The sequence below is a fragment of the Triticum urartu genome, chromosome 6 (genome assembly GCF_003073215.2).
Source record: "Triticum urartu cultivar G1812 chromosome 6, Tu2.1, whole genome shotgun sequence".
Taxonomy (NCBI): Eukaryota; Viridiplantae; Streptophyta; class Magnoliopsida; order Poales; family Poaceae; genus Triticum; species Triticum urartu.
The window spans coordinates 35,574,658-35,601,387 of record NC_053027.1 but is presented as its reverse complement, the minus strand read 5'-3'; the positions used below and the strand labels follow the sequence as shown (position 1 = coordinate 35,601,387).

Here is a 26,730-nt window from a genome sequence, read left to right as displayed (position 1 = left end):
ATTGCAATGGCACTTGTATGTGAGAAAGAGTGAGTATGGAGAGTGCCTCTCCACCTCTATTTATAGGAAAACCCAAGGGGTGGGGGGAAACATGAAAAACCCAAAATGCCCACACTTTATGTCACACATAAAAGGGCATAAAGGGCATAAAGGGATGACAAGTGGAGCTCCATGGAGGAGCTGCACCCTCCAACGTCCCACCTTCATGGGGGCCCCAAAGGGGTTTCCTTGATCCCCAAGTCCTTCTAGAAGCCTTTTGGGAAAAGCCCCAAAAGGTGGCTTTCCATAAATATCCCAAAAAGCACTTTCACTATTCACGACGACATTGTTCAGCATCTGTTCGAACTAAAAATATTTGTGTGGGCTTAGAACATTTCCAGTACCCACTAAAATAATGTTCAACGCGTTCTGAAACATTTTTGGATTAGTGATTTTCATCTGCGAAAAGCATCTGAAGTGGTTTCGGCAGCTCAGGAGCAATTCCAGCTTTTATCCCGGAAAATTCCAGAAAGTTTCCAGAATGACTCTGGCACCCTCCAAGAATTATCAGGCATGTGACAAAACCAATTTGACTTAATAGTATATCCCGAAAAAACTTTTCGGTTTCACCGAAACTCACCCGATGACCTCTCTGTGCGGAACTTTTCCGCTGTCCGAAACTTTTCGGTGTCCGAAACTTTTTCGGTGATTTTCTCTCAGACTCCCTGTCTAGTATTCAGCAGATAGATGACCCTTAAGCGTGTGACCCTATAGGTTCGGTGAAGTATAGACATGACCCGGAACCCCTTCCGATCAATGATCAACATCGGAGCCATGGACACCCATATTGACCCCTATACCCACACGAATGAATATTCAAGTGAACCTCCAGTTGCAGTGAGCTATTCCTATTGCTTCACGATATGTCACAAACACCCGAGGTGAGATTTATTGCATCCCCATGGACGAACAATTTGTCCACCATGCAAGTTACCTCGTTACCGGTTTTGTTCTCTTTTCTCGTTTCCGTGTTCCGGCTTCCCTGTGATCAAATCACACCGTGTCTAGCCATACGATGATGGATACCGTAACACCGAGAGGGCCCAAGAATATCTCTCCATCATCGGAGGAGCAAATCCCAATCTTGAGCTATCAAGTTACTTGACACACTTTTCCATGAACCCATAAGCCGTCGTAATAGCCACCCATTTATGGATGACGTTTAACAAACCCCAAAGTTCATGAAGCAAGTATGAAGAAACTCGATACTCTCATGGTCTAAGGAATTGTGCAAACATTAACTATCTCTGTGATATTACCATAAATTTGTGATGAAAAGAATCTCATAGCATAACATCAATCCGGGTCGATTCAGCACAAATGTTCTCTTAACATTGTGCCCTCAAGGTTGCTGGCATAGACATGCCCATGATCAGGAAAACAGAACCATCATGCAACACTTGAGCCAGTCTTAGAGGCCAGACTAGGAATACATTTTATCGTTTATTATTCCACACGTGCATATGAGTCTTCCTTCGAGCCTCGTGGTTATTGTAGACTCAAGAACCATAGCAGTTATACCATGGAACATAAACATAATTTTGAACCGGGAGATAGTCATTAACATTTATTATTGCCTCTAGGGCATATCTCCTACACCTACGTCTGGAGCGTGGTCAGCTGGGCATGAGATACTGAGCAGCTCTCCCAATCGCCTTTTTCAGGGCCGTGGGGGTGGGAGGAAGAACTGGGAGCGCTAGCCATGTTTGCGCGGTTTCTTGTGGCAAGCTCTAAGGATTTTCCGCCTGGTGTGGAATGGCATCTGAGATTCAATCTCCTTAAGTAGACACCTTTGATACGTCCATTTTGCATCATGCTTTTATATCGATATTTATTGCATTATGGGCTGTTATTACACATTATGTCACAATACTTATGCCTATTCTCTCTTATTTTACAAGATTTACATAAAGAGGGAGAATGCCGGCAGCTGGGATTCTGGGCTGGAAAAGGAGCAAATATTAGAGACCTATTCTGCACAGCTCCAAAAGTCCTGAAACTTCACGGAAGACGTTTTCAGAATATATAAAAAATACTCGGTGGAAGAGATTCACCAGGGGGGCCACACCCTGCCCACGAGGGTGGGGGCGCGCCCTACCCCCCTGGGCGCGCTCCCCTACCTCGTGGGCCCCCTGGTGGCCTTCCGATGGCCATCTTCTGCTATATGAAGTCTTTCGATGGGAAAAAATAACAAGCCATCTTCTCGGACGAAACTCCGCCGCCACGAGGCGGAACCTTGGCGGAACCAATCTAGGGCTCTGGCGGAGCTGTTCTGCCGGGGAAATCATCGCCATCGTCATCACCAGCGCTCCTCTCATCGGGAGAGGCAATCTCCATCAACATCTTCATCAGCACCATCTCCTCTCAAAACCCTAGTTCATCTCTTGTATCCAATTCTTGTCTCCAAGTCCGGAATTGGTGCTAGTAGGTTGCTAGTAGTGTTAATTACTCCTTGTAGTTGATGCTAGTTGGTTTAATTGATGGAAGATCATATGTTCAGATCCTATATGCATATTAATACCCCTCTGATTATGAACATGTTTATGCTTTGTGAGTAGTTATGTTTGTTCCTGAGGACATGGGAGAAGTCTTGCTATTAGTAGTCATGTGAATTTGGTATTCGTTCAATATTTTGATGAGATGTATGTTGTCTCTCCTCTAGTGGTGTTATGTGAACGTCGACTACATGACACTTCACCATTATTTGGGCCTAGAGGAAGGCATTGGGAAGTAATAAGTAGATGGTGGGTTGCTAGAGTGACAGAAGCTTAAACCCTAGTTTATGTGTTGCTTCGTAAGGACCTGATTTGGATCCATATGTTTCATGCTATGGTTAGGTTTACCTTAATACTTTTGTTGTAGTTGCGGATGCTTGCAATAGAGGTTAATCATAAGTGGGATGCTTGTCCAAGTAAGGGCAGTACCCAAGCACCGGTCCACCCACATACCAAATTATCAAAGTACCGAACGCGAATCATATGAACGTGATGAAAACTAGCTTGATGATATTCCCATGTGTCCTCGGGAGCGCTTTCCTCTATATAAGAGTTTGTCCAGGCTTGTCCTTTGCTACAAAAAGGATTGGGCCACCTTGCTGCACTTTATTTACTTTTGTTACTTGTTGCTCGTTACAAATTATCCTATCACAAAACTATCTGTTACCACTTATTTCAGTACTTGCAGAGAATACCTTGCTGGAAACCGCTTATCATTTCCTTCTGCTCCTCGTTGGGTTCGACACTCTTACTTATCAAAAGGACTACGATAGATCCCCTATACTTGCGGGTCATCAGCCTTCCCTACATGGCCCGGGTGTTATGTGTAAAAATACTTGGACCCTTCATATTCATCTGACACGTGGAAGCCGAGGAGACGATGGCACAGAAGCCGAAGGGTATAACATTTAATGTAAGGCTGAGTTGTTCGAAGAATTCGCCTTACCAAGATCGAAGATGTAAAGGCTGAATACAGTCCTTTGGTTCAGATGCTTTGAAGTATTCGGAGGAGGAACCCGCCTTGCAATGCTGAAGACAATTTGCATGCCGGACGCATCGTCATTGAAGATTGGTTCGGGGGCTACTGAGGGAGTCCTGTATTAGGGGGTCCTTGGGCTTCCGGGCTATGTGACATGGGCTGGACTCATGGGCCTTGAAGATACAAGATGGAAGGCTCTCCCTCGTGTCCGGATGGCACTCTCCTTGGCGTGGAAGGCAAGCTTGGCATTCGTATATGAAGATTCCTTCCTCTGTAAACCGACTCTGTACAAACCTAGGCCCCTCCGGTGTCTTTATAAACCGGAGGGTTTAGTCCATAGGGGTAATCATAATCATATAGGCTAGACATATAGGGTCTAGCCATTACGATCTCGAAGTAGATCAACTCTTGTAACCTCTATACTCATCAAAGTCAATCAAGTAGGAAGTAGGGTATTACCTCCATTAAGAGGGCCCGGACCTGGGTAAACATCGTGTCCCTGTCTCCTGTTACCTTCGATCCTAAGACGCATAGTTCGGGACCCCCTACCCGAGATCTGCCGGTTTTGACACCGACGAGGAGCGAAGGAAATTCAATCATGGGGAAGAAATGCAACAGGCAGACAATATCTCTTTTCCAATCAAAGCACTTGTTGTTAATTTTACTAGCGCAGCCTCCCCTAAGGCGAGATGGGATCAGAAGGATGGTTGAAGCCAAGATGGAATTATGTTAAACTCAATATTGATGTACTGGTGATGGTTGCTTTATAATATAAAGCGAGGGGAAACCCTTTTTCTTCAAACTCAATATCGATACAGCGTTTGATCCGGATTCGTTGCAAGGAACAGTGGGGGATGTCCTGAGAGATAGTAAAGGGATTTGATTGCTGCTGCGAATAAGAAACTTGATTCTTCTGTCAATGATTTTACAAGGGAGGTGGTCTCTTCGAGGTTTGGTCTAAACCTTGCTCGAGCTATGGGCTGCAACAAGATTGAGGTCAACTCGAATAATCTGTACATGATCACCACAATGCATGATGGTAGTTCTTCTTCTGTGGCTAGTGTGGTCTTTGAGGATTGTTATTTCATTTCTTCATATTTTAGCCATGTTATGAGCACTGCTTTAGGGGTTCAATCATGTAGCGCATGAATTGGCAAAATGGGCTAGATTTTCCCTTCCTAGTATTTTTGTAGACTTGGCTCCAAAGGACTTGATTTCTCTGCTTGTAAGAGATGCGATAATTGTCATGAATGAGTGAAAGAAGCTTCGAGCGAGGCTGGTTAGCCAGGCGATCTCAAGGTGAGCAACGGATCCCTTTGTGCGCCATCGGCTCCGCCGCTGGTTCCCTCTCCCTCTGCCAGCCACTCCAGTGGCGGGAGGGAGGAGGAACCTCGGATCTATGCATCTGGTGTGTTATCGGTAGGGTTAGGGTTGAGGGAGTCGTGGCGGTGGCACGTCTGATAAGTTCTCCGCGCTCCGTTCACGGTCAGACGGGGATCTTGCCTTCGTCTAGGAGCTAACAGGTGGGGGATCCTCGGATCTCGTTGAGGTCGCGGGCTATGGTGTCTGGAGGTTGACCAGCACTAACCGGTTTGGTCCTCGGATGGGTGGTGGTTGTGTGGAGACAAACATTCTTCTTCCTCCTTGGTATAAGTTTTTGTTGTTGTTCTTCCTCCTTCTTTGTGTTGCTGCTGGAAGGATGTTCCGTTTTGCCCGGGCGGTTCGCCCGGTCGCGGCGCCGGAACCGGATCCTAATTCTCTTCCATCTGAAAGAGGCGCATATAGCGGTACTCAAAGTTGATGACGAAGGTTGGTGCAGGCGTGTTGGATGCACATGTGTGTCCTTATCTTTTCGGCGCCTGGGCAAAGAAGTTGGGGAGCAGCATGGCGGTGATTATGTCGTGGTTGGAGACGAGGACCTGCTAGGGTCTAGATACAGATTATTCTGTTGCAGTGGTCTCCTCACAAGGTTAAAGGATGATGATACAGAACTCCGGAGGTCTTCTCGTTTTGCTGGTTGTTTGAGGGTGCTCTATGTTGTTCTTTTTTTTTATGCATGTGTTAGGGTATCCTCGTTCGGGTTTAAAGCTTTGTATTATATCGTGATTTGAATACAAGCATACTTTCTAAAAATAGTGAAACTTTTTTAAAAAAAAGTATAGTACTCTTCCTTCTTAAAGAGAATTTTGTATAGCAATATAGTACTTTGGTGTTGTGGGAAGTCGCGTGCATTTTCAACGCGGCCACGAGTTAATTATTGGGGACAGACAGACTGGCAAAAACAGCAGTAGCCACAGCGCTGACCAGTTCTAATGGGCACGGCAGGGAAGCCGCCGGCGCAGCCGGAGCCCGCGTCGGTGGCGGCGGCGAGGAAGCTGCACCTCCTCCTCCGCTCCCGCGACCTGCGCCCGGCGCTCGAATACCTCAGCTCCCTCCCCTCGCCGCTCACCCTCCTCCCCAACCACGCCCTCAACGCCCTCCTGCGCGCGCTCGCCGCCGCCGGCCGCGTCCGCGCCGCCACCGACCTCTTCCGCCGCATCCCCGCGCCCACCGCGCACTCCTTCAACTCCCTCCTCGCCGCGCTCCTCCGCCGCGGCCGCACCCGCGCGGCCAACGCCGTCCTGGCCGCCTTCCTCCGCTCCCCACGGGCCACGCCCGACGCCGCCACCCTCAACACCCTCCTCCACGGCCTCTCCACCGCCTCCCCGCGCCCGTCGCCTCCCGCACTCGTCAGGCTCTTCCGCTTCCTGCCGGAGACCTACGCCTTCGCCCCCGACGCCATCTCCTACAACTCGCTGCTCTCCGCTCTATGCCGCGCCGGTGACCTGCAGGCCGCGCGCAAGCTGTTCGACAAAATGCGCGTCGGAGAAAAGGATTGCAAAGCTTCTGTGTCTCCCAATGTCATCACTTACACGACCATGATCAAGGCGTACTGTGTAAGGGGCCTGGCCGACGAGGCGCTCGCGGTCTTCAACATGATGGCTGCGGATGGTGTGGCGCCGAACAGGATCACCTACAACACGATGATCCAGGGGTTCTGCGAGGCCGGCAGGATGGAACTGGTGAAGGGGTTGCTGGAGACAGACTCGTTTAAGCCAGACACGTGCACATTCAACACACTGATGTCCGCACATTGCGGCGAAGGGCGGATCAGGGAGGCGATGGAGGTGTTCGGCCAAATGGCGGAGCTCCGTGTGAGTCGTGACTCTGCAAGCTATAGCACGGTGATCAGGGCGTTGTGCGAGAACAGGGAGTTCGTGAAGGCTGAGGCGCTTGTGGATGAGCTTTTGGAAAAGGAGGTGCTCACGAAACGAGGGGGTTGTGTACCGCTCATTGCGGCATACAACCCAGTTTTTGTGTACTTGTGTGAGAATGGGAAGGCAAAGAAAGCAAGGGTGCTGTTTGGGCAATTGTTGGATCGGAGGAGCAAGGTCGACTTTGCTGCATTCAAGACATTAATTCTAGGGCATTGCAAGGAGGGAGATTTTGAAGAAGGGTACCAGCTGGTGCTCTCAATGTTGAAGAGGGATCTTGTGCCTGATGATGAATGCTACATTGCCATCGTAGAGGGATTTTCACAGAAAGGAAGGATGAAGGTTGCATGGGAGGCCCTACACAGGATGCTGAACAGTGGTCTCCGGCCTAGCACAAGCACGTTCCACTCGGTTCTTTTAGGACTTCTGAAAAAAGAAGGTTGTGCAAAAGAAGCTGCAGACTTGATTGAGATAATGCTAGAGAGGAAGATTCGCCAGAATTTGGATCTTTCGACCAATACGATTGACGCATTGTTCAAAAGCAGCCTAAATGACCGTGCTTACAAAATCATCACATCTCTATATGACCAAGGCTATTACATCAAGATGGAAAAATTAATCGCGGACCTCTGCGAGGAAAAGAAGTTCACAGAGGCAGCCGAACTTACCTTGTTTAGCTTGCAGAAGCGTCATGATTTGGGCGTGTCGATATCCAGTACGGTTCTGGATGGCCTTTGCACAACTGGTAGAGCTTCAGATGCGTTCCGGCTTTTCTACAAACTCATTGAGAGCGGAAGCAGTTCTGCTGCCGTTGAACCTCGCAGTTTGGTTGCACTTCATCATGCGCTTGATGAAGATGGAAAACAGAAAGAAGCTGATTTTGTTGCTAAACAAATGAGGCGTGCGGCTGCCAGAATTAGGGAAATGGTCTAAAAGAGTTAGCATTGTCCCAGGAACCAATTCAAACTCTACGGTCTATGCTGCTCCAGCCTTGAACAGAGACCAGGATGCAGAAGCTGGACTTCCAAGCTCTCGGCTTGATCAACTGCCTGACAAGAAATGGATCGTTGAGGAATGTTAGATGTTGTAAGAACGCAGACAGCAGATCAAATCAATCTATGCTCAACCATCCTTAGAATGGTTTGCTTGGGCCATTTCTTCTCAACGGTTGCCCTATCCATCTTTCAGATGAAATGCAGTGATCGAAAACAAGACAGCAAACTACTATGAAGACCTTGAAGAGCAGGTTCGCTGGAGATCAAAGCGTGCGTAAACCCTACAATCGCATTAGGCAAAAGATCCATACGAGCTATGTTGAACTTGGTGAGTTTACGGTAATGGCATTTGCCACGAAATGTACACAGTTCTTTGCAGTGTGCAAGTCCTCATCCATGGCGCTCTTTTTATCTTGCGGGAAGTACCCCTGTTGTTGCGAGATTCTCCTCATACAGTTAGGGAGCTAAACATGGATGTGTGGAAGTGATTTCATCATCTCAAGTATTCTTGCTCGGAGGATCCGACTGTGCAAGGCATGCTGAAGACCCAACCTTGTTCGGTATGAACAGGGATCTCAAAGACGAAACCAGGTCCTTTTTTCTTTGTTGCAAAACACCAGTTTATATTAGATCATTAGCAAGAATGCCCGGGAACTTGTTTTCAGTGCCAAGATATAAGTTCTTTTTTCTAGGCAGAAATGGGAGTTCACATAATCCTAGGAAATTAGATTGCAATTCTCATTATCTGATATAACAAGTTATCATGTTTAGTTGCATCAGATGTTACTGGTATCGATTGTACAACTTTGATTTAGCTAAATATCTCATCATTTATTCGGTAAATTCAGTCTCAAAAGTGCTGCGCCACACCTATGTTTACATATGTTCTGCTGGAAACATTAGTTCAAAGAGTACTCTCGTTCAGAGCGACAACCACAAAGAACAGGTACACAGGAAGCAATCACATCAGATGTCTCAAGCGTCAAGTCTCAAATACTAGTTCGAAAGTTGCCACTATTACAGACAGTTCTGGTTCCAGTTCCCTACCAGGCGACCACTAAGGAGAGCTTCATCCCTCGCCCGCACAGCTCAAGATAATAGCACAGCAGGAAAACTATTCTGCTTGCTGTGCAGCAGGCACACTATTTTGCAAGACGGCACGGCTCACATGATCGACACGCTCAAGTAATCACCTATCTGCAAACCAAGGTAGCATAATAAATAACAGTATGTCCCTACCAAGAAAAAAAGAATAGAATAACATAATGCAGCACTTGTGCATACCTGGAAGCCAAGATCCCCAAGAGATTTGGCATCATCCCCTCTTCCATGACCATATGAAAAGGTCGAACCCACCTTCACAATGTCCAACAAGATGAGTTATCACAGGTTGGAACTTCAACAGTTATGATGATGTATGAATGCAAGGGAACATATGTTGTACAATGGAATTTTGTGGATGTAACTGCCAGTTTAAGCACCATGCTGAATGGACTAATAAGCATCAATTTCGGTCTGGAACACTTTGTAATGGTCATATGGCCTAGGGTTATGTTGTTGCCCATTATTAGGAACGCATAGTTGAAACATAATTGCTTAACGGCGCAAGCTGCAAGTAGTAGCTCATCATGCTACTAACTAGGCCAAACCAGGAATAAGGAGACAGCACTAGAGACTTTTAATATCAAATGGAATTATACAAGATTATGAGCTCATAAACAGTAATGAGAACCAGAACTAATAGATAATGTATCCTGCTATTGATGTAACTCAGTTCCTGAAAGTAGAACTAATATCTCCTGCATTCATAAAGGAGTGAATGAGGTATCAGGAATTTAGGATTTAGGACAGGGTGCTGTGCATTTGTAAATTACGAATACTATTGAAGAAACAACTAATTCGCTAGCTTATCACCATTGGGTACCGTGATGTACGGAGCAACAATAAATTTGGTTGGCATTTGTAAATTGGTATTGAAGAAACAAATCAGTCAAGATCTTACCTGTTTGACAACAAAACGACCATTCTTATCCGGGTATACAAAAGCAAAAGATAACCTAGCGTTTCTTTTCCTTGCTGGAAGAGCAACCTCTTTGACCTGAAACATGATCAAAATTGTGCCGATTAGACCATCATCCAAGTACTTGGGATTACCATACTGTCACACACCCAGTGGTATTTTAAAACATAGAATGTGATTGACATGGAGGCTCAAGCACTAATTATAGACATCACACACACCCAGTGGTATTTTATGAAATTCCAATTTAAATTATATTGCCCAAAAATGTCAGATGTAAGATATGTAATATTACAAGATCAGTGAGCTCCCGGAGTGTGGCATCCTTCCACGTGTAAATCTGAACTTCATCTTTTGGCTCCTTCCCTCTCTCAGAAAATTCTTCATTTAGGTGATGGCCACCAACCTGGAAAAAAAATAACCAGGATCAGTTTTCTGTATTACTGTGTGTTTATTCACAAATCTGCAGTCTGCACTCTTAAGAAATCGTGCAGAACTGTTACAGAAGATAAAAGTTGGAGAGTGTAAGGATCTCTATTGTCTATTTTCCAGATCACCCACAACAAAAAATTCTCAGATTTCTTAAGCACTACTCCCTCCGTTCCTAAATATTTGTCTTTTTAGAGATTTCAAATGGACTACCACATACGGATGTATATAGACATATTTTAGAGTGTAGATTTACTCATTTTGCTCCGTATGCAGTCACTTGTTGAAATCTCTAGAAAGACAAATATTTAGGAACGGAGGGAGTACATGCTTACTACCATTCTTCCTGGCAAGGATTAAGAATAGTCATAGCTGACTTGAAAACCAAAATGCAGAATCCAGTGCGTACATGAATAGCATCCATTTTCCTAAAAAATAACGTCCATTTTTTCAGCCAAAGATGGTGAACCCAACATTGGCAGCTAAGTACTTCCCCTTAAATTGAGCCCATAGTTCCAACAGCAATGAACATATGTGGTGTTTAAATTGTCAGGTTGGAAAATTGTATGACATGTAGCGACTTAGAATGCTCGAAAATAATGGAATTTGCGAACTGCATGTCTGTCAGCCATGATAAATAGTTTAGTGCTGAACTGCTGATGGCCTTCAGAAATTTTTTGTTAAGATTTAATAATTGCGACATCCAAAATGTGTGATTTATATGTTCAATCCTTAGAGTTTATTACGGATAAATGGGTCTAGCTATGTTTACACGCCTTTTGGCCCCTGATTAGCCAGGTTTCATGTTGAATTAAAACTGTATGCAAGGCCTATCAAACAAACCAACATTCTGATAAATAATTTTTGGGACCCTCCGCTGTATTACTGAGCCATGCTAGTTATTTGCCAAAACTACAGTTAAACACCTAATCAACTTCAAGTGCTGCTCAACTACAGGTGTCATGCGGTCGAACCGATCTACACGGCACCATCCAGGAACAGAACTTATACATCCTTAAAAACGCAACAACGTGAGCACAGTTGTAATGGACCGTGTTTTAGTACCCTCATTCAGACAGCACCATACGTTTCAGGTTACTTTGCTACCGACCACCCATGCACCAGAAGATCCAATCAGATATCGCACAAACCAGGCGAATTGAGGAAATCATAAGCCGCTCTCGACCCTAGGCGCGCTAAAAGGAACACGAAAGAGTGAAAAAGAAAAGGCATCACTATGCTTTACCTTGGTGAAAACCCGGAGCAGGAGAGGGCAGGTCTGCACAAGAAGAATTCAATCGATCAGTCCTCGCAATCCTCCAAATTCAAAACCTAGCGAGCCTAAGAACAGTGCTGCTGATCGGCATACTAGTAGTATATGTCCGCGCACTAGCTAGTATAACAAGTAAACTCGTTAGGGTTGCGGAGGAGGGCTGGCTGACCTTCTCGCGGTCGATGGGTTCGGGGCGGGGGCGCGCCATGGGAGGCGGGCCGCGGTGCATCGGCGGGCCCGGCCGCGGCCTCATCGACATCTCGCCCATGCCCGCCATCTCCCTCCTCGACTCTGACTGACTCTGCCGAGATCGATGCGACACGAACCAAGGAGACGCGTCAATCCACCAACCTTTTTCAAGCCAATAGAGCGAGAACGGGAAACCAAGGAAGCCGCGCTGACCTGCTCCGCTGCCGCTCGCCGTCCGCCGTCCGCCGCCGGATTCTTCACGGGGCGGTGGGTGTGGATGAAGGTTGGGGGGAAGAGTCCGCAGCGTGGATGTCTCTGGAAGAAACCCTAAGCTTTTGTGGTTTGCACCCTTGCTTTGACGGAAATTCTGGCCCAACCGCGAAATCGTTGTTTTATAAGGTGCTGTGCAGAAGTTATCACGATGGTACATCTAGACCGCTCGCTCAGGGGCCAACGGCTGAGGATCTCCTGAGGGTGACACAGTTTTCTATGGTTTGCACTCCTACACCCTGATTCATTAAGATTTCTAACACACATGTTAGGCCTCAGGGGGTTTTCCATGTGTCTTACATGCATCTTCTATGCTTTCGAAACTCTCAAAAAAATCTTGTAGAACACACAAAGAGCTTTACACATAAATCCAAGTGTGTTGATTTCTTATAAAGTTGTAAAATTCAAGAAGTTGTGTCATTTTCAATCGTGCATTTTATTACTTGTCTTATGAGAATTCTGCGCTCCAATGGAAGGGTTTCTTATGCATTTGGTAATGTTACTCTAGTGGAGGAGTACTTCTGTTACAAACTCTAGGTCCCCGTTGATTCAAAGGCACACGTGTCGCGTCATGTTCAGAATTAGATACGTTATATGATTATTCGCAAGAGGATATTAGTCACGAGAGGATGAGGGAGCCTACATCAGCAAATTATATATCGAGAAAGTGAAAGATTTCTAAAGAAACTTTACATTATCATGATAGAGAAGAAATTTTCCTATGTAGCCTCCTTGGACTGAAGATCGAGACCACCAAAACATGCATATGAATGTTATCCTACATGAAATTCCACAGGATTCTAAGTCCCACGTGAGGAAAATCTTTTGCTTTGCAGAGATATCCTCTCCCTTTTATCGATTTTAAAAATCACATGAAACATCCATAATTTTTTGAAGGACTTGAGCATTGATTTTCTTGCAATGAGAAAACCGTGACACACGGTTTATGCATTTTTCTCTATCTACTATGTGTTTCCAAGAGATGAAAAATGTTAATACTAATATATGTATGTATACAAACTTCTATATATGAGAAACTACATAGAGTGTCTTAATGCACAAAACATACTTCTTTAAAACCATATAACAAACGGGTTGTTGGGTGGCGCATTGTATCCACGGTCATGAGGGGCCAAACTCTAGGCGTAACAAAGTAACGCGTCTAGAAGGCAACCAAAGATCATGTGATATATATATATAGGCTGGGGTTTTCCCTCTCTTTCCTACTTCCTGTTTATGACTGCTATACAGTTGTATACAACTAAGCTTAAATCTTGAAGTGGCATGGGCCTTGCCTTCCACCCACCTAACTCTGCCCCTGCTTGACGCCACGTGTGCCTCATTAAGACGGATTTATATCATTACAACACCAAAAAGAGATTATTGTCACAAAAATGACTGAATCTATGTGAGATGTGTTGAAAGGATCGTCGACCTTCGGTCCCCGTATGAATGTGTGTTTGTGTGTGATGGTGTGCGTCTATATTGTACTCGGTGTTTCTTCGGGAAAAATATCTACATGCAAATTATTTTTACATTATGTTTTCGTTTAGTATATTATTTTTTGGTGGTGAAATATGGACATGCTTCTATTTCCATCGATAGAGAGGGAGTTGACCCGAAACCCGGCAACCCAACCAGAGTCACGCCACGCTGCGTCCAAGAGGCGCTCCCGCACTGACACACTCCACGACCGACCTCACGCCTTCCTCCCTCGCTCGCACGCTCTCGGGAATCGCGAACCACCACCCCAGCCGCCTCGCCGCGCCGCGCGCCATGGCCGGCGGCGACGCCAAGCCCCTCGCCGGCGGCGCCTTCCTCCGCTTCCTCCTCCCGGCCCCCAAGCCGGAGCCGACCCCTCCCGCCCGCCTCGCCCCGCCGCACTGCCTCGTCGCGCCCGCCCAGCCGGACCCGCCCCCCGGCGCCCTGCCCGACGAGCGCCTCTTCATCGTGGCCCCCACGCGCCCCGCCTGGCTCCCTCCGCAGCCGCAACCGCAGCCGCCGCCCCCTTTCTCAGTCCCTCCGGCGCGGCGCGTCCACCCGGCCGCCGGCGCCGCGCGCAATGCGGGCCGCTTCGCCGCCGGCCGGGGCGGCCAGGCGAGGCGGAGGGCCGGGGATTTCGCCGGGAACAGGGCCCGCGCGGGCCCCGATAGGAGGAAGGCGGGCGGGGGCCTCGCCGTGAAGGCGAACGGAGGCGAGGCCGGCGCCGGGGACAGGCGGGCGGCGGCGGCGGCGCGGAGGGAGAAGAGGGTGTGGGTTGCCGTGGAGAGGAAGGGCGCGAGTGGCGGCAGCGACGCCGACGACCCGGCGGCCGTGGGTGGGGGATACGCGGGCGGAGACGAGGCCGGGGGGAGCGTCGAAGGGGAAGAGCAGCTGGAACCGGACGACGGCGATGGCCGGCGTCTCGGGGAGGAATTGGAGGATTCTCTCCTCATCGCCGGCGATCAAGAGTGCCACGAAAGCGACGGCGGCCAGCAGTCAAGCGAGGTAGTGGAAACCCCCAAAAATCCTCCTCCTCTTCAAATGATCATGATTTGCCCCCCAAAACAATTTTTTTAGCTCAACTGGTCATGTTTCTTTGCTCTGCAGAACACCATGTCGCAGTCGAATCAATCACGGCGGCTGCAAATCAGAACAAACACAGGGTGGATGGAATGCCGCCATGACATCGGCACCTTCGCCCCCGGCTTGCTCTCCATCTACGAATCCCTCAAGCCGTCAGAGGATCACATGTCCAAGCAGAGCCGGCTCATCGACTCCCTAACAAAGTCAGTGAGCAAAGAATGGCCCAACGCCCAGCTGCATCTCTACGGATCATGCGCCAATTCCTTTGGAACTTCCCACAGCGACGTCGATGTCTGCCTCGAAATCGATATCGGCACCGGGAGCGAGGTGGAGCTTCTTCTGCGGCTGGCGGAGATCTTGCGCGGCGATAATTTCGACAGTGTGGAGGTAAGCAAGCCTTCACTATATGGAGCTTTGCAATTTGTACAATTCTGTTGTAAAATTCACTGTAAACTGAGGCTGTAAATTGAGGTTGTAAAAATTCACTGTAAATTGGGGCTGTGCATAATTGTTGTTGCAGAATTTGCTGTAAATTGGGGCTGTTGGTTTGATCCTCTATCATCCTCGCAGGCGATTACCAGTGCTAGAGTGCCCATTGTGAGGATGTTGGATGCAGGAAGTGGCTTCTCTTGTGACATTTGCATCAACAATCTACTTGCTGTCGCAAACACAAAGCTTCTCAAGGATTATGCCCAGATAGATGGTAGATTGCTTCAGCTGGCCTCCATTGTCAAGCACTGGGCCAAACTGAGGGGTGTCAATGAGACATACCGCGGAACCCTCTCCAGCTATGCGTGAGTTAAACGCTTATGATGGATTCATCTGAGATAATTATGTTTATATGAATTCTCAGAAGAATGGTTGACTCATTTGTTTTATGTAAAATTGCAGATATGTGCTCATGTGCATCAGTTTCTTACAGCTGAGAGAGCCCAAGATTCTCCCCTGTTTGCAGGTATGTGCCTTACTTCTGTTGCATCAACTTCTTCATAAATCATCTTATCTGGGCCAATGCAGAAACTACTGAACTTCCAAGTGCACTCTGTAAAATTTATTAATTTTTATAAATCCACCTTTTTTTCCTATTTATTTATTTACTTTTTAAAATAGTAATATTTTCTCTTTCTTTTATTTTATGGTAGAATTATGTGCTCTAGTCGTCATGGATTTGCCCCATTTGACACTCTGCATGCATATGATATGAATGATTGTATTTGGATGGCTCATCACCATCATTCAGTTATGGTTGGTCAATTTTCTTTTCTTCTTTTCATTTTTCTTAGTAGGTTATTTTGCCACATATTTCATCATTTTTCGTTTGCTGTATTTATAGTTACCAGGTAAGTCATAAGGAACATCAAAGTTCTTGTCCATGTTTCCAGCTTCATGATATGCATCGGTTTGGTCGATTTCATCCTGATGCAACTAATGCTACCTCATTTCCCCACATTTTCAGGCTCTGGAGCCCACTTATACCATGGTTGTTGATGACATTGAATGCGTTTATTTTGACGAAGTTCATCAGCTTCGTGATTTTGGTGCTGAAAACAAGGAGACCATCGCGGAGTTACTCTGGGCATTTTTCCACTACTGGGCATTCCAGCACGATTACAGGAAAGATGTCATCTCCATCCGCATGGGGAAGATAATCAGGTAATTAAAGACCAGCAATCTTCTTCCAAACAAAGAATTCAATATCGATCTAATTTCATCTAGCTTATAAGAGTTTAAACATTTTTTTCTCACCTGGTGTGATGTCGCAACGGCATGTAGCAAGAAGGAGAAGAACTGGACGACTCGCATCGGAAACGACCGCCATCTTATCTGCATCGAGGACCCTTTCGAGACCGGCCATGACTTGGGCCGCATAGTCGACAGGCAGACAATCAGGATCATCAGGGAGGAGTTTGAGAGAGCCGCTGTCATGCTGCAGCATGATGATGACCCTTGCTCAACCCTTTTCGAGCCCTACAATTATGAAAACTAAACATCGGAAACACCTGAAAATTCAGATAACATTTCTGCCAGGAAGGTGAAGGTACAGATGATGAACTGTTTGAACATTCTGGTAAACGGAATAAATGAATGAACTGGGTTGCATTGAAGAAAAGATGAAATTGGGTCAGGTGCATTCACCTGCCAGAAGATGGGCCGTGATTCGTCACAGAGAAAACTGATTTGGTAGGACTATTCTCTGCTGGAAGATGAGCTGTGCCAGCTGCAGGCTGCAATGAGTTCACTGTGACCAGTACACACTCATGTTCTATGCTGTGGTCACCTGGAAAGAGCAATCTCAAACCTTCTTTATGGCATGCAACTGCATGGATTCACAATAGGGAAATTTGATGATCTCACTCTCCAGGATATTTTTAACGTCAATATTTTTTCATGTTGTGACAAAAAACTTGGACATCGTTGAACATTTTGTAATTCTGAAACAGACAATTCACAGTAGGTAAACTTAAGGATCTCACTTTCCAGGATAATTTCAACATCCATACTTTCTTCATTTCGTAACAAAAAACTTGGACATCGTTGACCATTTTGTAATTCTTAAGCAGACAAAATTCTTTACATGCTTGCGTAACTGCACTTTTACAGTCGCAAGTGTTGGACAATGTAACCTTCTCTGCAGCAGTAAAGCATGAGATGAAGGCGCCTAGGACAAAAAGATACTACAAGAGACCAAATTCTACCCTAGAGCCAAATGGACCTTCCTAGACCTGAAGACATTGAGCAGGTCTTGAACTTTGCTTCCAATCTTATCATGTGCAGCCAATGTAATCTCATGACCAACACATTACAACCGATGGTGGTTAGAAACAGACAATGCTGAATGATGTTTCCAGGGCTGCAAATATGCGTGTATTTGTTGTCGCCTCGTTTCAAACTCATGTGGCCTTCACTTTGACATGCTCAGGCTGGTTGAAATTTTCATTGTACAACATGCCCGTTGGAGAAACAAGCCGTTGTAGAGCGCTTCCAAACCGACTCTGAAATGGGAAAAATATTCAAAGAGACTAAATTAGGGCTATCATAAGATGTTACATTCTAAATATAACACATGATACATAGAAATGAACATACCCACTGGAAGAAGACAAGTACCCACCAGCATAGTGTCAAGCTACTAAATTTGTCACGGACAAGCTTTTAAGACAAAACAAGAAAAGAAAAGTCATCATTATCAGAAGAGTATTAACATAAGGCTTCTAAATGAATAACCGAAAACAGAAGAACTATTCAAGGTGGCAGCTGAATTTTGGCTCTTTTACTTGCCGGGCAGTGAACTCATAGCTTTATCAACTAAGAGCATTCACAGTGTCCAGGGGTAGATACAGAGCAGATTGTGGTCCTATTTTGCCATGGTTCGGACCTCATATTCAAAAGTTCTGGATCCTTCTTTTTTTCAAGTTGGCATACCCTCTATCAATGTTATAATTATTTGAATAAGAAAAATAAAAACCAAGACCCCGATGAGGTCACACAGAAAAAGGAAACAAGGAAACGAGCATTACCAGTAGTAGAAAGGTTCCAATGCTGAAGCATGCACCCATTGATTGACTCAAATACCTGAGATCCCTTCCAGCCTGAGAACAGAAAGATAACCATCAGACATTTCATCGCATTATCCAGCCAATGTTAGGTTTTCAGCTGTTGATCTTATGAACTTAGCAGAATAGGCCCTTTGTTCTGTTAATTGTTACTGCAGTATCATAGCAAATCAAGATGGATACCGCATTAATTACTACACTGCTGATGATGGCCTAGTATCAGGTGGTATGCTAGGACCAGCCAAATGAAGTATACCAACTTACCAGCAATGTTCCTTCAAGGCTGTGTACTGAAGGTGTCACCAACAATGCAGTGAAATATGGAATCAGCACTTTGTGCATCTGTTAAAAGTAGTGCAGCTGAATTATTAGTTTCGCACACCAAACTCTGGTAGTCATGGAAATAAAGCATGAAAGCTTCTGCAGAGAAACCAAGTTATGCAAGGTGTCACGATAGGAGATTTCCACGATGACATGCAAGCCAGTTCTCCAAAGACAGCAAACAATTCCTAACTAGATCGATATGATGGAAGACAGCCTTCTAAAATGAACATCAGGATTAGCAATAAACTAGCAAGCAGATTCGTATATGCCATGGACCACGGTTAGATAGCCCTGTGGATCTGGGTGCAACCATGCCATGGAAGCCACAGCGAAGGGGCAGGGAAGGACAATATATGGTAAAGATAGCCTTCACAACAAGTTGTAGATACTAGGAAACAACATCTACATAGACAACTGGCATACTGATAGTTTCTGAGGAGCAATCTGTATCGAAAGTACTTCCAGAACATGCAAAAATTAAAGCAGTATATCAGACCTGTTGTACAACCAGTAGATCATTGGTAAACAGACTAGGAAAAAGCCACGGAACAATCGTTCCAACTGTCCCCACAGTCAGTCCAGCTATAGCTCCAATCATTACGAGGGACTTGAGTAGCATCCTTGCCTAGATTAGAGGTACCTTCAGTATCATTCAGAGTAATGAACATAATATTTATACGATTTGATGTAGAAACAACTATGGTAAAATGCAGCTCCACTACTTTAGTCAATCAAAGCACCATCGGTGCAGCACAGGTGGCTTCAAGCCTTCAAGTATGCATAGTGGTGCTGGGTCCACCAGCAGCTTTTGCTCTAATACAAGGAAAAGAAGGTAGGTGTATACCAATTAAACGTATGAAACCTGTTATGCAACATGTGCAGGTCAGAACTTCAATATTCAGTCAAGACGCCTAATGTCCTAAGAAATAATAATCTACCAAAACTATAACAGTATCAAGCTTCTGATGGATCCTATCGAAATAAGAATATCAGAAATCTTAGATAAACTCCTTTTTTTTTCATGTCTAGGCTTTCAAAATGTCTTGTCAATGGCATAAGTCACATTCAGCTCTGTTTTGACCAGATGAGTCTGGCCCCTCATAAAATTGGTAATTACTTGTTGGCTTATCTCAGCATCTTCATGCAAAATATTTCAAACAAAACTGAAAAAGGAAGCTCCTTGTGAAATTACTTTGTTGAACCGATGAAAAGATGTTTTGCATGTCAGTTGATACATTTAACCAAACAAAAGAAAAGTGTAAAAAAATACAAGTGCCTAAGCATACATGTTCATCAAACACAACTTTGCACAGATTCTTGGATACGTGCTGATATTCCTGCTAAAGTATCAACACGGGCACAACCGCACAAGTAAAATTATGATATTCAGAGGAAAATGAGCACTGTTGATAGGTACCTTCATCAAATTGCGGTTAGCTCCGTATATCATCTCCGGCATGAACGACTGTGCAGTTTGTGACAGGGGCTCACCCCAAACAGTGCACATGCATAAGATATTAACCATGACCTTCACGAGATAAAGTAAGCAATGTATGCTGTCACGTTTTTATCGACATGTCTTCATAGGGAAGCATTCCATAAGCTAAAAAGTATGAACCTGATGGCCTGCAAGAGTTATTGCTCCCATAGAAGTCGCGGAGTATGTAAGTAATGCATAAAATGCTACCTGAAGAAGATTGAAACAATTAGTTACAGTAAAGCCAAGGAAAGGACACAGATCATTAATAACCCAAAAGAATGATACCTTGGATGTCATTGTCACAAAAACAGGAGCTGCGATTTCGAATATCTGCAGAAGCTCTCTTGTCGATGGGATTGTGAATGAGAACGCTCGAAAACCTCTACTGTTTAGATTTTGCATCATCATAAAAGCTGCAACAATCTGAGCATGTGTCACAAGCTAGCTAGTTATACAAAAACATGTGAGCAGAGAACTCAAACCTGCAAATAAATTGGCAGTGTGAGCAACATCACGAAAAGCTAGAGGTGGAGGCTATTTGTGTAGCGCGATTACAAATCATGAAGAGTGGAGAGATGATGGGATTTCTGGAATATAAAATACAACTAGCAACAGAAGAGCATGTGGTTCCATCTGGACAGGGTGTGGCGTGCATCAATAAGTAATGTACTTGTAGAAACATTAGTTAACCAGGTATTGTTGCTTAAGGGAAGGTGTGGAAACTTGATTTTCAGCAACGTGGAGACATGTGGAGGAGACTGGAAATATGCGCACCTGTGAAACCATAGTAGCCCAGGCGGCACCAGCAATTCCATAGCCACATACAGAGCAAAGAAATATATCACCGACGCCATTTATAACACTAGCTGCTGCCAATGCCTTCAGAGGACCCCAAGCATCTTTCATGCCTAGACTGAGTTACAGAAAAAAATGTAATATAATAAGAGAAGCATCCAATCAAGATACTGTAATACAACATCAAATATAAGACCTTGAATTGTTTACTGTTGCCTGTACTATTGTACTCAGACAAGTATTTCCGGACGGAGGAAGTAGCAATTAACGCAACCACATACTTAGAAATAGAAAAAAGTCCATTTTACTACCCTGAATAAAGTGGGTGGTTCACTTTACCCCCTGATCTATTTTTCGGCTTCTTCTACCCCCTAAACAAACCAAAACCGAACAAAACACCCCCCTGGCTGGTTTGTCTCCACCCGTTGCTGATGTGGCACTAGTCAACGACGGTTTTGACCTGGTGGGGCCCCCTTGTCAAGCCTCTCTCTCTCTCTCTCCGGTCGCCGCACCCCGTTCGATCTCGCCCCGCTCCTCCACGGCGTCGACTCCGCCGCCATCCGCCCCGTCGCCGCTCCGGCCGCGCGCCTACGCCGCCCCGCCTCCTCCCCGAGCTTGCGTCGTCGTCCCCGGCCGCCCCCGCGCGTTGCACGCCCCGGTCGCCGCACCCCGCTCGTCCTCACCTCGCCTCACTCCTCCGCGGCGTTGGCTCCACCGCCACCCACCCCGTCGCCGCTCCGGCCGCGCGCCTGCGCCGCCCCGCCTCCTCCCCGAGCTTGCGCCGCCGTCCCCGTCCGCGCCCACGTCGCTGCGCCTGGCCTCGCCCGGCCTCCCCCGCTCGGCGCACTGTCTTTGCCCGCCCCGGCGCCGGCCAGGCCACTTGCCGGCTCCACGCGCACCGGCCGCCGCCGCTGTGGCCGGCTGCTACTGCAGCAGGGGGCCGCCCCTTTTTTTCTTCTATTTCTTTGAATTTTTTTAAAAAAACTGACGAGTGGGACCCACCTGCAGGTCAAATACCACCTTTGACCGTGTCCACGTCACAATCCGGTCTGGGTAGACCACTTAGGGTGTTTTTTTGTCCAGTATGAGATTGTTTAGGGGGGTAAAGGAACCGAAAAATAGATCAGGGGGTAATGTGAACCACCCACTTTGTTCAGGGTAGTAAAATGGACACATTTGAGGCTTAAACCAAATGTCTACTAACATTCCAACATGTACAGTTCCACTAGTTCTTGTAGCTGCTAAGATAGATATAGTAATGCAGTGTCCCTAACGACATGAATTCAAATTAAAAAACATTCAAACAAGAGCTAGGATTCTACATGTAGAGAAACAGATTTCATAATTTTATTTCCTGAGTTGAGCTAACTTCAATTTTGTTACCCTAATGTTACATCCATAAAATTACTGGAAGAAACAATATTAGTGATAATTATATACTTTCACAATCTGTAGTTCAGCAAAACAAATGGTCAGAGGAAAAAGGCGCACAAGAAACAGAAATTCAAAGAAACAAGTATATCCAATGCAATAAAAGAACAGGAATGGGCACAGTTTGTACCTAGCACTTTGGGCAACTAAGCCAACGAGAACTGCAGGCCATGCAAAACCTCGAATCTGAAATTGAGTTTCTGTTATTTCTCATGAAACAATCAAATTCATTTTCATATCCTATAATAGAAGATGCTTGAACAGTAGAACAAGCATACAAAACAAGATTCCACAATAAGCCTTGAAGTCAGAACTATAAGTTTGTAACATCACTAACAACGCAAGGGAAATGACCTATGCAAGCTGTCCAACCACATAATAATCAAATTAGTATAACAGAGACCAACTAGGTAAATGAAAAATTGAGTTGTATCTACGAGGTTATGATGATAAGCAATTTCAGAGTTAACTAAGCACACAGCATGTGATTCACAGTATCAATGATACACTATGACTGGTTTTTTGCACCTCTAGTTGAGTTCAAGTGAGCATGATTGTTTAAGTAACCTCCCTTCCTTTTCCCATGTTTCATAGTTTTTGTGCAAACCCGTTAGATTTTATTTCAGATACATCACGGCATTGATGTTTTCAGTCATGTCCATTTACCTTAGCAAATGTTTGGCTGGTTATACTCGAGTAAAGAAAGGGCAAAAAAATAAGTATCAGTTATACATCAGTGAAACATGACCTCCCTTCATTAGTCAACTAACAACGGAAAAATAGCCTAAAACGTGAAACTATTAAACACGGTCAACATATACTGACCTGTGCATATGTATTAGCAGCAGAAATAATTTCATGATTTTTTGATCCAGTAAAGGCTGAAAAGAAATTTAAGAAATCACGAGTTAGGGTAAAATTAAGTAGAACACACCAAACAAGAATCTTCAATAAATGTAATGGGTAGAACCAAACATGACTCATCGTGCATGCAAAACACTAAACTGGTAGAACAAGTACAGGGGCATCTTCTTCATAAGTATGCGCCCTAATCAGGTAATGAAGTCGGAACAAGCCAAACAGTTGGATAAAAGCATTACATGACCCCAATTTTAAACAGCACTTGAAGCTTAACTGAGTCTAAGGTGAAGGCAAAAGTGACTTTTCAAGTGAGATGGCAGGGAATTACAGAATCTAATGACAAAAGTAGTCCTCCAGCACTTCGTTAGAAAATACAAAATATCCAACACTTCAAATAAGATGATAGTTTCAAGCCCATGGAACATTTTGTTTCAAAGACTTACCAGTCAATACTTGAACCCCAAAAATCTTAGTGAACAAAAACATTCCTATACCAAAAGTAAGAGCTATAAATAGCAGCGTAGACACTTGATGCTGTGCAAGTTCTTCATCCTGCATATAGTAGCTGTAACTGGATTAAATCACACATAGAGCAAGAAGGTATATATATGTGCCAAGTGGCTGCAAGAACGAGACTTTGCAAAGATTTATCCAGCTTACTTTTTCTTATCAAAATATTACCCAAAATGCAACGCGGGGCCATACTCTAGAGCTAAGTTGGTAATCCCTGTCCCACATTATTGCCAACGCATTAATAGTATATTTCCGTGCAACTCTGCAAATTAACAATCTAGCACAAGTTTTTTCCGAAAAAGGGTGGATTTATTTGCTCAAGATGGAGCATCAAGAGGATACATAACAGCTAACACAATGAGCACACACCCAGCCTCTGCATAGGTATGATGCACACAGCCAACACACACACACACGAAAACACGCCGTCACTTGCAAAGTCATATAAGACCAAGGATATGTGTAGGCGAGGAAAAAAGAAAAAATTCCAAGCTGCACGCACCTTGTTAGCTAAGGAGGTGGCCACCATGTTGGAGGTTGCGACGGACAGGAACATGAATATGTAGCATAGGTAGTCACAGAACACGGTCCCGGGCCCTGAAATGAGAGCCATAATGAGCACATGTTACACTGAAGTGAGACAGTTTTCTACTACTAAAAAACAGTTAACTGAAACAACATGATGGGCCAATGCATCAAATTCATTGCGCGTGCCGCAGTTTATCAATCACAAGAAATCGGTTGAGATGACGAAGCAGTTTTGAGCAAATCCATTCAGTTCCATATCCCAATTTGTCAGAGTACTACTACACCATACTGGCAATTAGGATGCGTTTGGTAGGAAGAAGATAGTCTATGCGTCTGCACATTCAGTGCCCTCCCCCAAACCAATGCCGCGCAACACACCACATGCAGCCAAGAGCGGAGCGGAGGGAGCGTTTTACCTAGGGCGGCGAGCTGGAGGGAGGAGGTCTGGCCGATGACCATGGTGTCGATGAGGCTCATGAGCGGGCCGCAGATCCAGAGCCCGAGCGCGGGCCCCGCGAACACCACCACGTCCCGCACCTGCGCCCATATCCCCGCGCCGTCCGCCGCTATCGCCTCCACCCCCACCTCCCGCTCGCCCCCGTCGGCCGCGCCCGCCGCGGCGGCGCATCGGACGACGCGGACGGCCGCGTGCGGGGAGAGGCCGCGCCGATGCGGGGCGAGGAGCCGGGCGGAGGGGAGCGGGGGCGCGGGAGGGAGCAGCCGCGCCCGCCGGAGGGAGGCCGGGGCGGGCAACGGGAGCGCGGCCCCGGCGGTGAGGAGGCGGAGGTGGGCGGACATGGCCGACGACGATGCCGAGCGTGCACTGCGCGCGCGGCGGAGTGGGACAAGTCTGTCTGTACTCTGTAGTGGACGGATGGAGAGGGATCGTGTGGACCGGACCGCTACGCGGCCGACGGAGGCCGTTGCTGTACCTGTCATCGCTGCCGCACCGTACGTCTCGTAGTATACAAGTGCAACAATATAAAAATTACATTCAGATCCATAGACTATAGTGCCGACTATAAGAACTGAAGCGGATTGAAGGCGCGCCGCCCCGTCATTGCCTTTCCCTTGTCGGAGCCCGACAAAACTTGATGTGATAGACGAACGAGAAGTCCTCATGTTAAGGCCATATAGAACCAACACAACAGAGTAGCAAACGTCGCTGGTGAACACAATGTGAGAAAGATGTAGAGTTCCATGATGGATCGAGTGATATTGATTTGACATCGTGAATATTAATATGTGCTTTCCTTTGATAAACTTTGTCAAACTTTGAATAATTTAACTTATGACAAAACTTAGATACAAAGTAAAAACAGAGAAAATACCCTTTTACGGAGTAAAAATAGAGAGAATATTTTTTTTATGGTAAAAACAGAAAGAATATCACTTTTCCTTGGAAAAAAATCCGATTCATTGTACACGTGCAACACTTATATATCGATACTCTTCATAGAATGTAGACAGTAGATACAGTTTTCATCCATGGTGCGCATCGAGTGTGACGCTTCATCCTCATCCTGCTGATGGTCATTTTTTCAATAGGGAAAGGTGCATGAAGCTCTAAATTTCCATTTAGCCCAGTAACATCTTACATCATGAAGTGCATAGCCCTAAATATTGAAATTGGAGAGAGAAATTATAGGGCAAGACAGGTTGTGAAGTACTCTGACATGGTTGCACAAGAGGGATTCATAGCCTATTTGCAAAGAGGCAACGTAGATCAATATGCATGTATAAATAAATATATGGGGAATCAATGTTTTCCAAACAATGTCACTATTATACACTAGTCGAATGCCCGCATGTTGCCACAGAATAAAAAGTAATTCATTTAAAAAAAATTGTGCATGAACAACTGACATAGCCTACCCTCTCGTCATCCGCCCCACATACCACATTGTCTCTTCTACTTCAACCACCATGAGGTTTTCAATCACTCTTGTGTCCACCGCTCTTTCTCCCATGTATTTCCTATCAACAACGTGAAGGGCCAAATGTCCTACTCGTGGCAATGTATTCTTAGATGTATAGGCTGCTAAAAGTAGGAGTGGTATGGAGGATTGGTTTTGGAGACAGTGTGAGAATTTGGGAAGACCCTCGGATTCCACAGGGCGATACTAGTAGACTTCATACTTTGTTGAGGTAGTGTGATTTGGCTTTAATTTGATCATGTTAATTCGGATTCCTATGTTTTTTCAATTACTGTGAACCAAACACCCAACTGATAGAATTATTGTGTTAACCATTTCTCAGTTTTGCGTGTGCATTCCTATCATATTTCTATGTTCTCGTATTGTTGAGTTTTTAAAAATCTTGCAGATCAAATAAGGCCTAAATTAAGGTCGCACGCTACTTTTGGGGATTGGCCACTAGAAAGGTTAATAGCAAAAGAATTTAATTTTGCCCGATGAAAGTTCAATATGACCGATTGAATTTTTGTGGCAGACCATAAAAATAAATTTACCACATAACTAATGACAATGTAAAATCTACCGCATTCTTCTATGCCTAGAGTTTAAGATAAAGGGGGTCAATTGAATTTTCTTCTTCTTCTTTCAGTTAGTCACCCCTACATCCCTATCGATCCACCCGTCTTCGCCGCCCAAACGCATCCACACTGACGGTTGGGGTCACTAACTCATCACCTATCATGTCCGAGTCGTCTCCTCCACCGAGCCGATCATACCTCTAAATCCCCACCTCTCATTCTATGTCATATGATATACTCAA

At 45.5% G+C, this 26,730-nt stretch overlaps 4 protein-coding genes across 4 annotated transcripts; 2 read left to right on the top strand and 2 right to left on the bottom strand.

Moving 5' to 3' along the window:
- The first annotated feature begins 5,776 nt into the window (after positions 1 to 5,776).
- Positions 5,777 to 8,541, top strand: LOC125513193 (pentatricopeptide repeat-containing protein At1g02060, chloroplastic-like). Its single transcript, XM_048678223.1, has one exon. It carries the CDS (start codon positions 5,826 to 5,828, stop codon positions 7,698 to 7,700), a length of 1,875 nt encoding a protein of 624 aa, XP_048534180.1. The 5' UTR covers positions 5,777 to 5,825; the 3' UTR covers positions 7,701 to 8,541.
- Positions 8,542 to 8,572: 31 nt separating this feature from the next.
- Positions 8,573 to 12,043, bottom strand: LOC125513194 (histone deacetylase complex subunit SAP18). Its single transcript, XM_048678225.1, has 7 exons — positions 11,887 to 12,043; positions 11,654 to 11,785; positions 11,458 to 11,490; positions 10,078 to 10,188; positions 9,765 to 9,860; positions 9,047 to 9,118; positions 8,573 to 8,959 (listed from the first exon to the last, which is right to left on the bottom strand). Exons 2-7 carry the CDS (start codon positions 11,759 to 11,761, stop codon positions 8,927 to 8,929), a joined length of 453 nt encoding a protein of 150 aa, XP_048534182.1. The 5' UTR covers positions 11,762 to 11,785; positions 11,887 to 12,043; the 3' UTR covers positions 8,573 to 8,926.
- A 1,509-nt stretch (positions 12,044 to 13,552) lies between these two features.
- On the top strand, positions 13,553 to 16,994 carry LOC125517312 (UTP:RNA uridylyltransferase 1-like). Its single transcript, XM_048682508.1, has 6 exons — positions 13,553 to 14,430; positions 14,533 to 14,895; positions 15,079 to 15,302; positions 15,400 to 15,463; positions 15,965 to 16,161; positions 16,282 to 16,994. The coding sequence occupies exons 1-6, from the start codon at positions 13,720 to 13,722 to the stop codon at positions 16,493 to 16,495; spliced, it is 1,773 nt and encodes a 590-aa protein (XP_048538465.1). The 5' UTR covers positions 13,553 to 13,719; the 3' UTR covers positions 16,496 to 16,994.
- Positions 16,992 to 24,948, bottom strand: LOC125517313 (protein DETOXIFICATION 46, chloroplastic-like). The gene is made up of 14 exons (XM_048682509.1): positions 24,411 to 24,948; positions 23,969 to 24,063; positions 23,397 to 23,505; positions 22,918 to 22,973; positions 22,223 to 22,278; positions 20,641 to 20,779; positions 20,152 to 20,289; positions 20,005 to 20,073; positions 19,804 to 19,914; positions 18,883 to 19,011; positions 18,327 to 18,404; positions 18,027 to 18,098; positions 17,596 to 17,658; positions 16,992 to 17,501 (listed from the first exon to the last, which is right to left on the bottom strand). The coding sequence occupies exons 1-14, from the start codon at positions 24,931 to 24,933 to the stop codon at positions 17,400 to 17,402; spliced, it is 1,740 nt and encodes a 579-aa protein (XP_048538466.1). The 5' UTR covers positions 24,934 to 24,948; the 3' UTR covers positions 16,992 to 17,399.
- Positions 24,949 to 26,730: the final 1,782 nt, after the last annotated feature.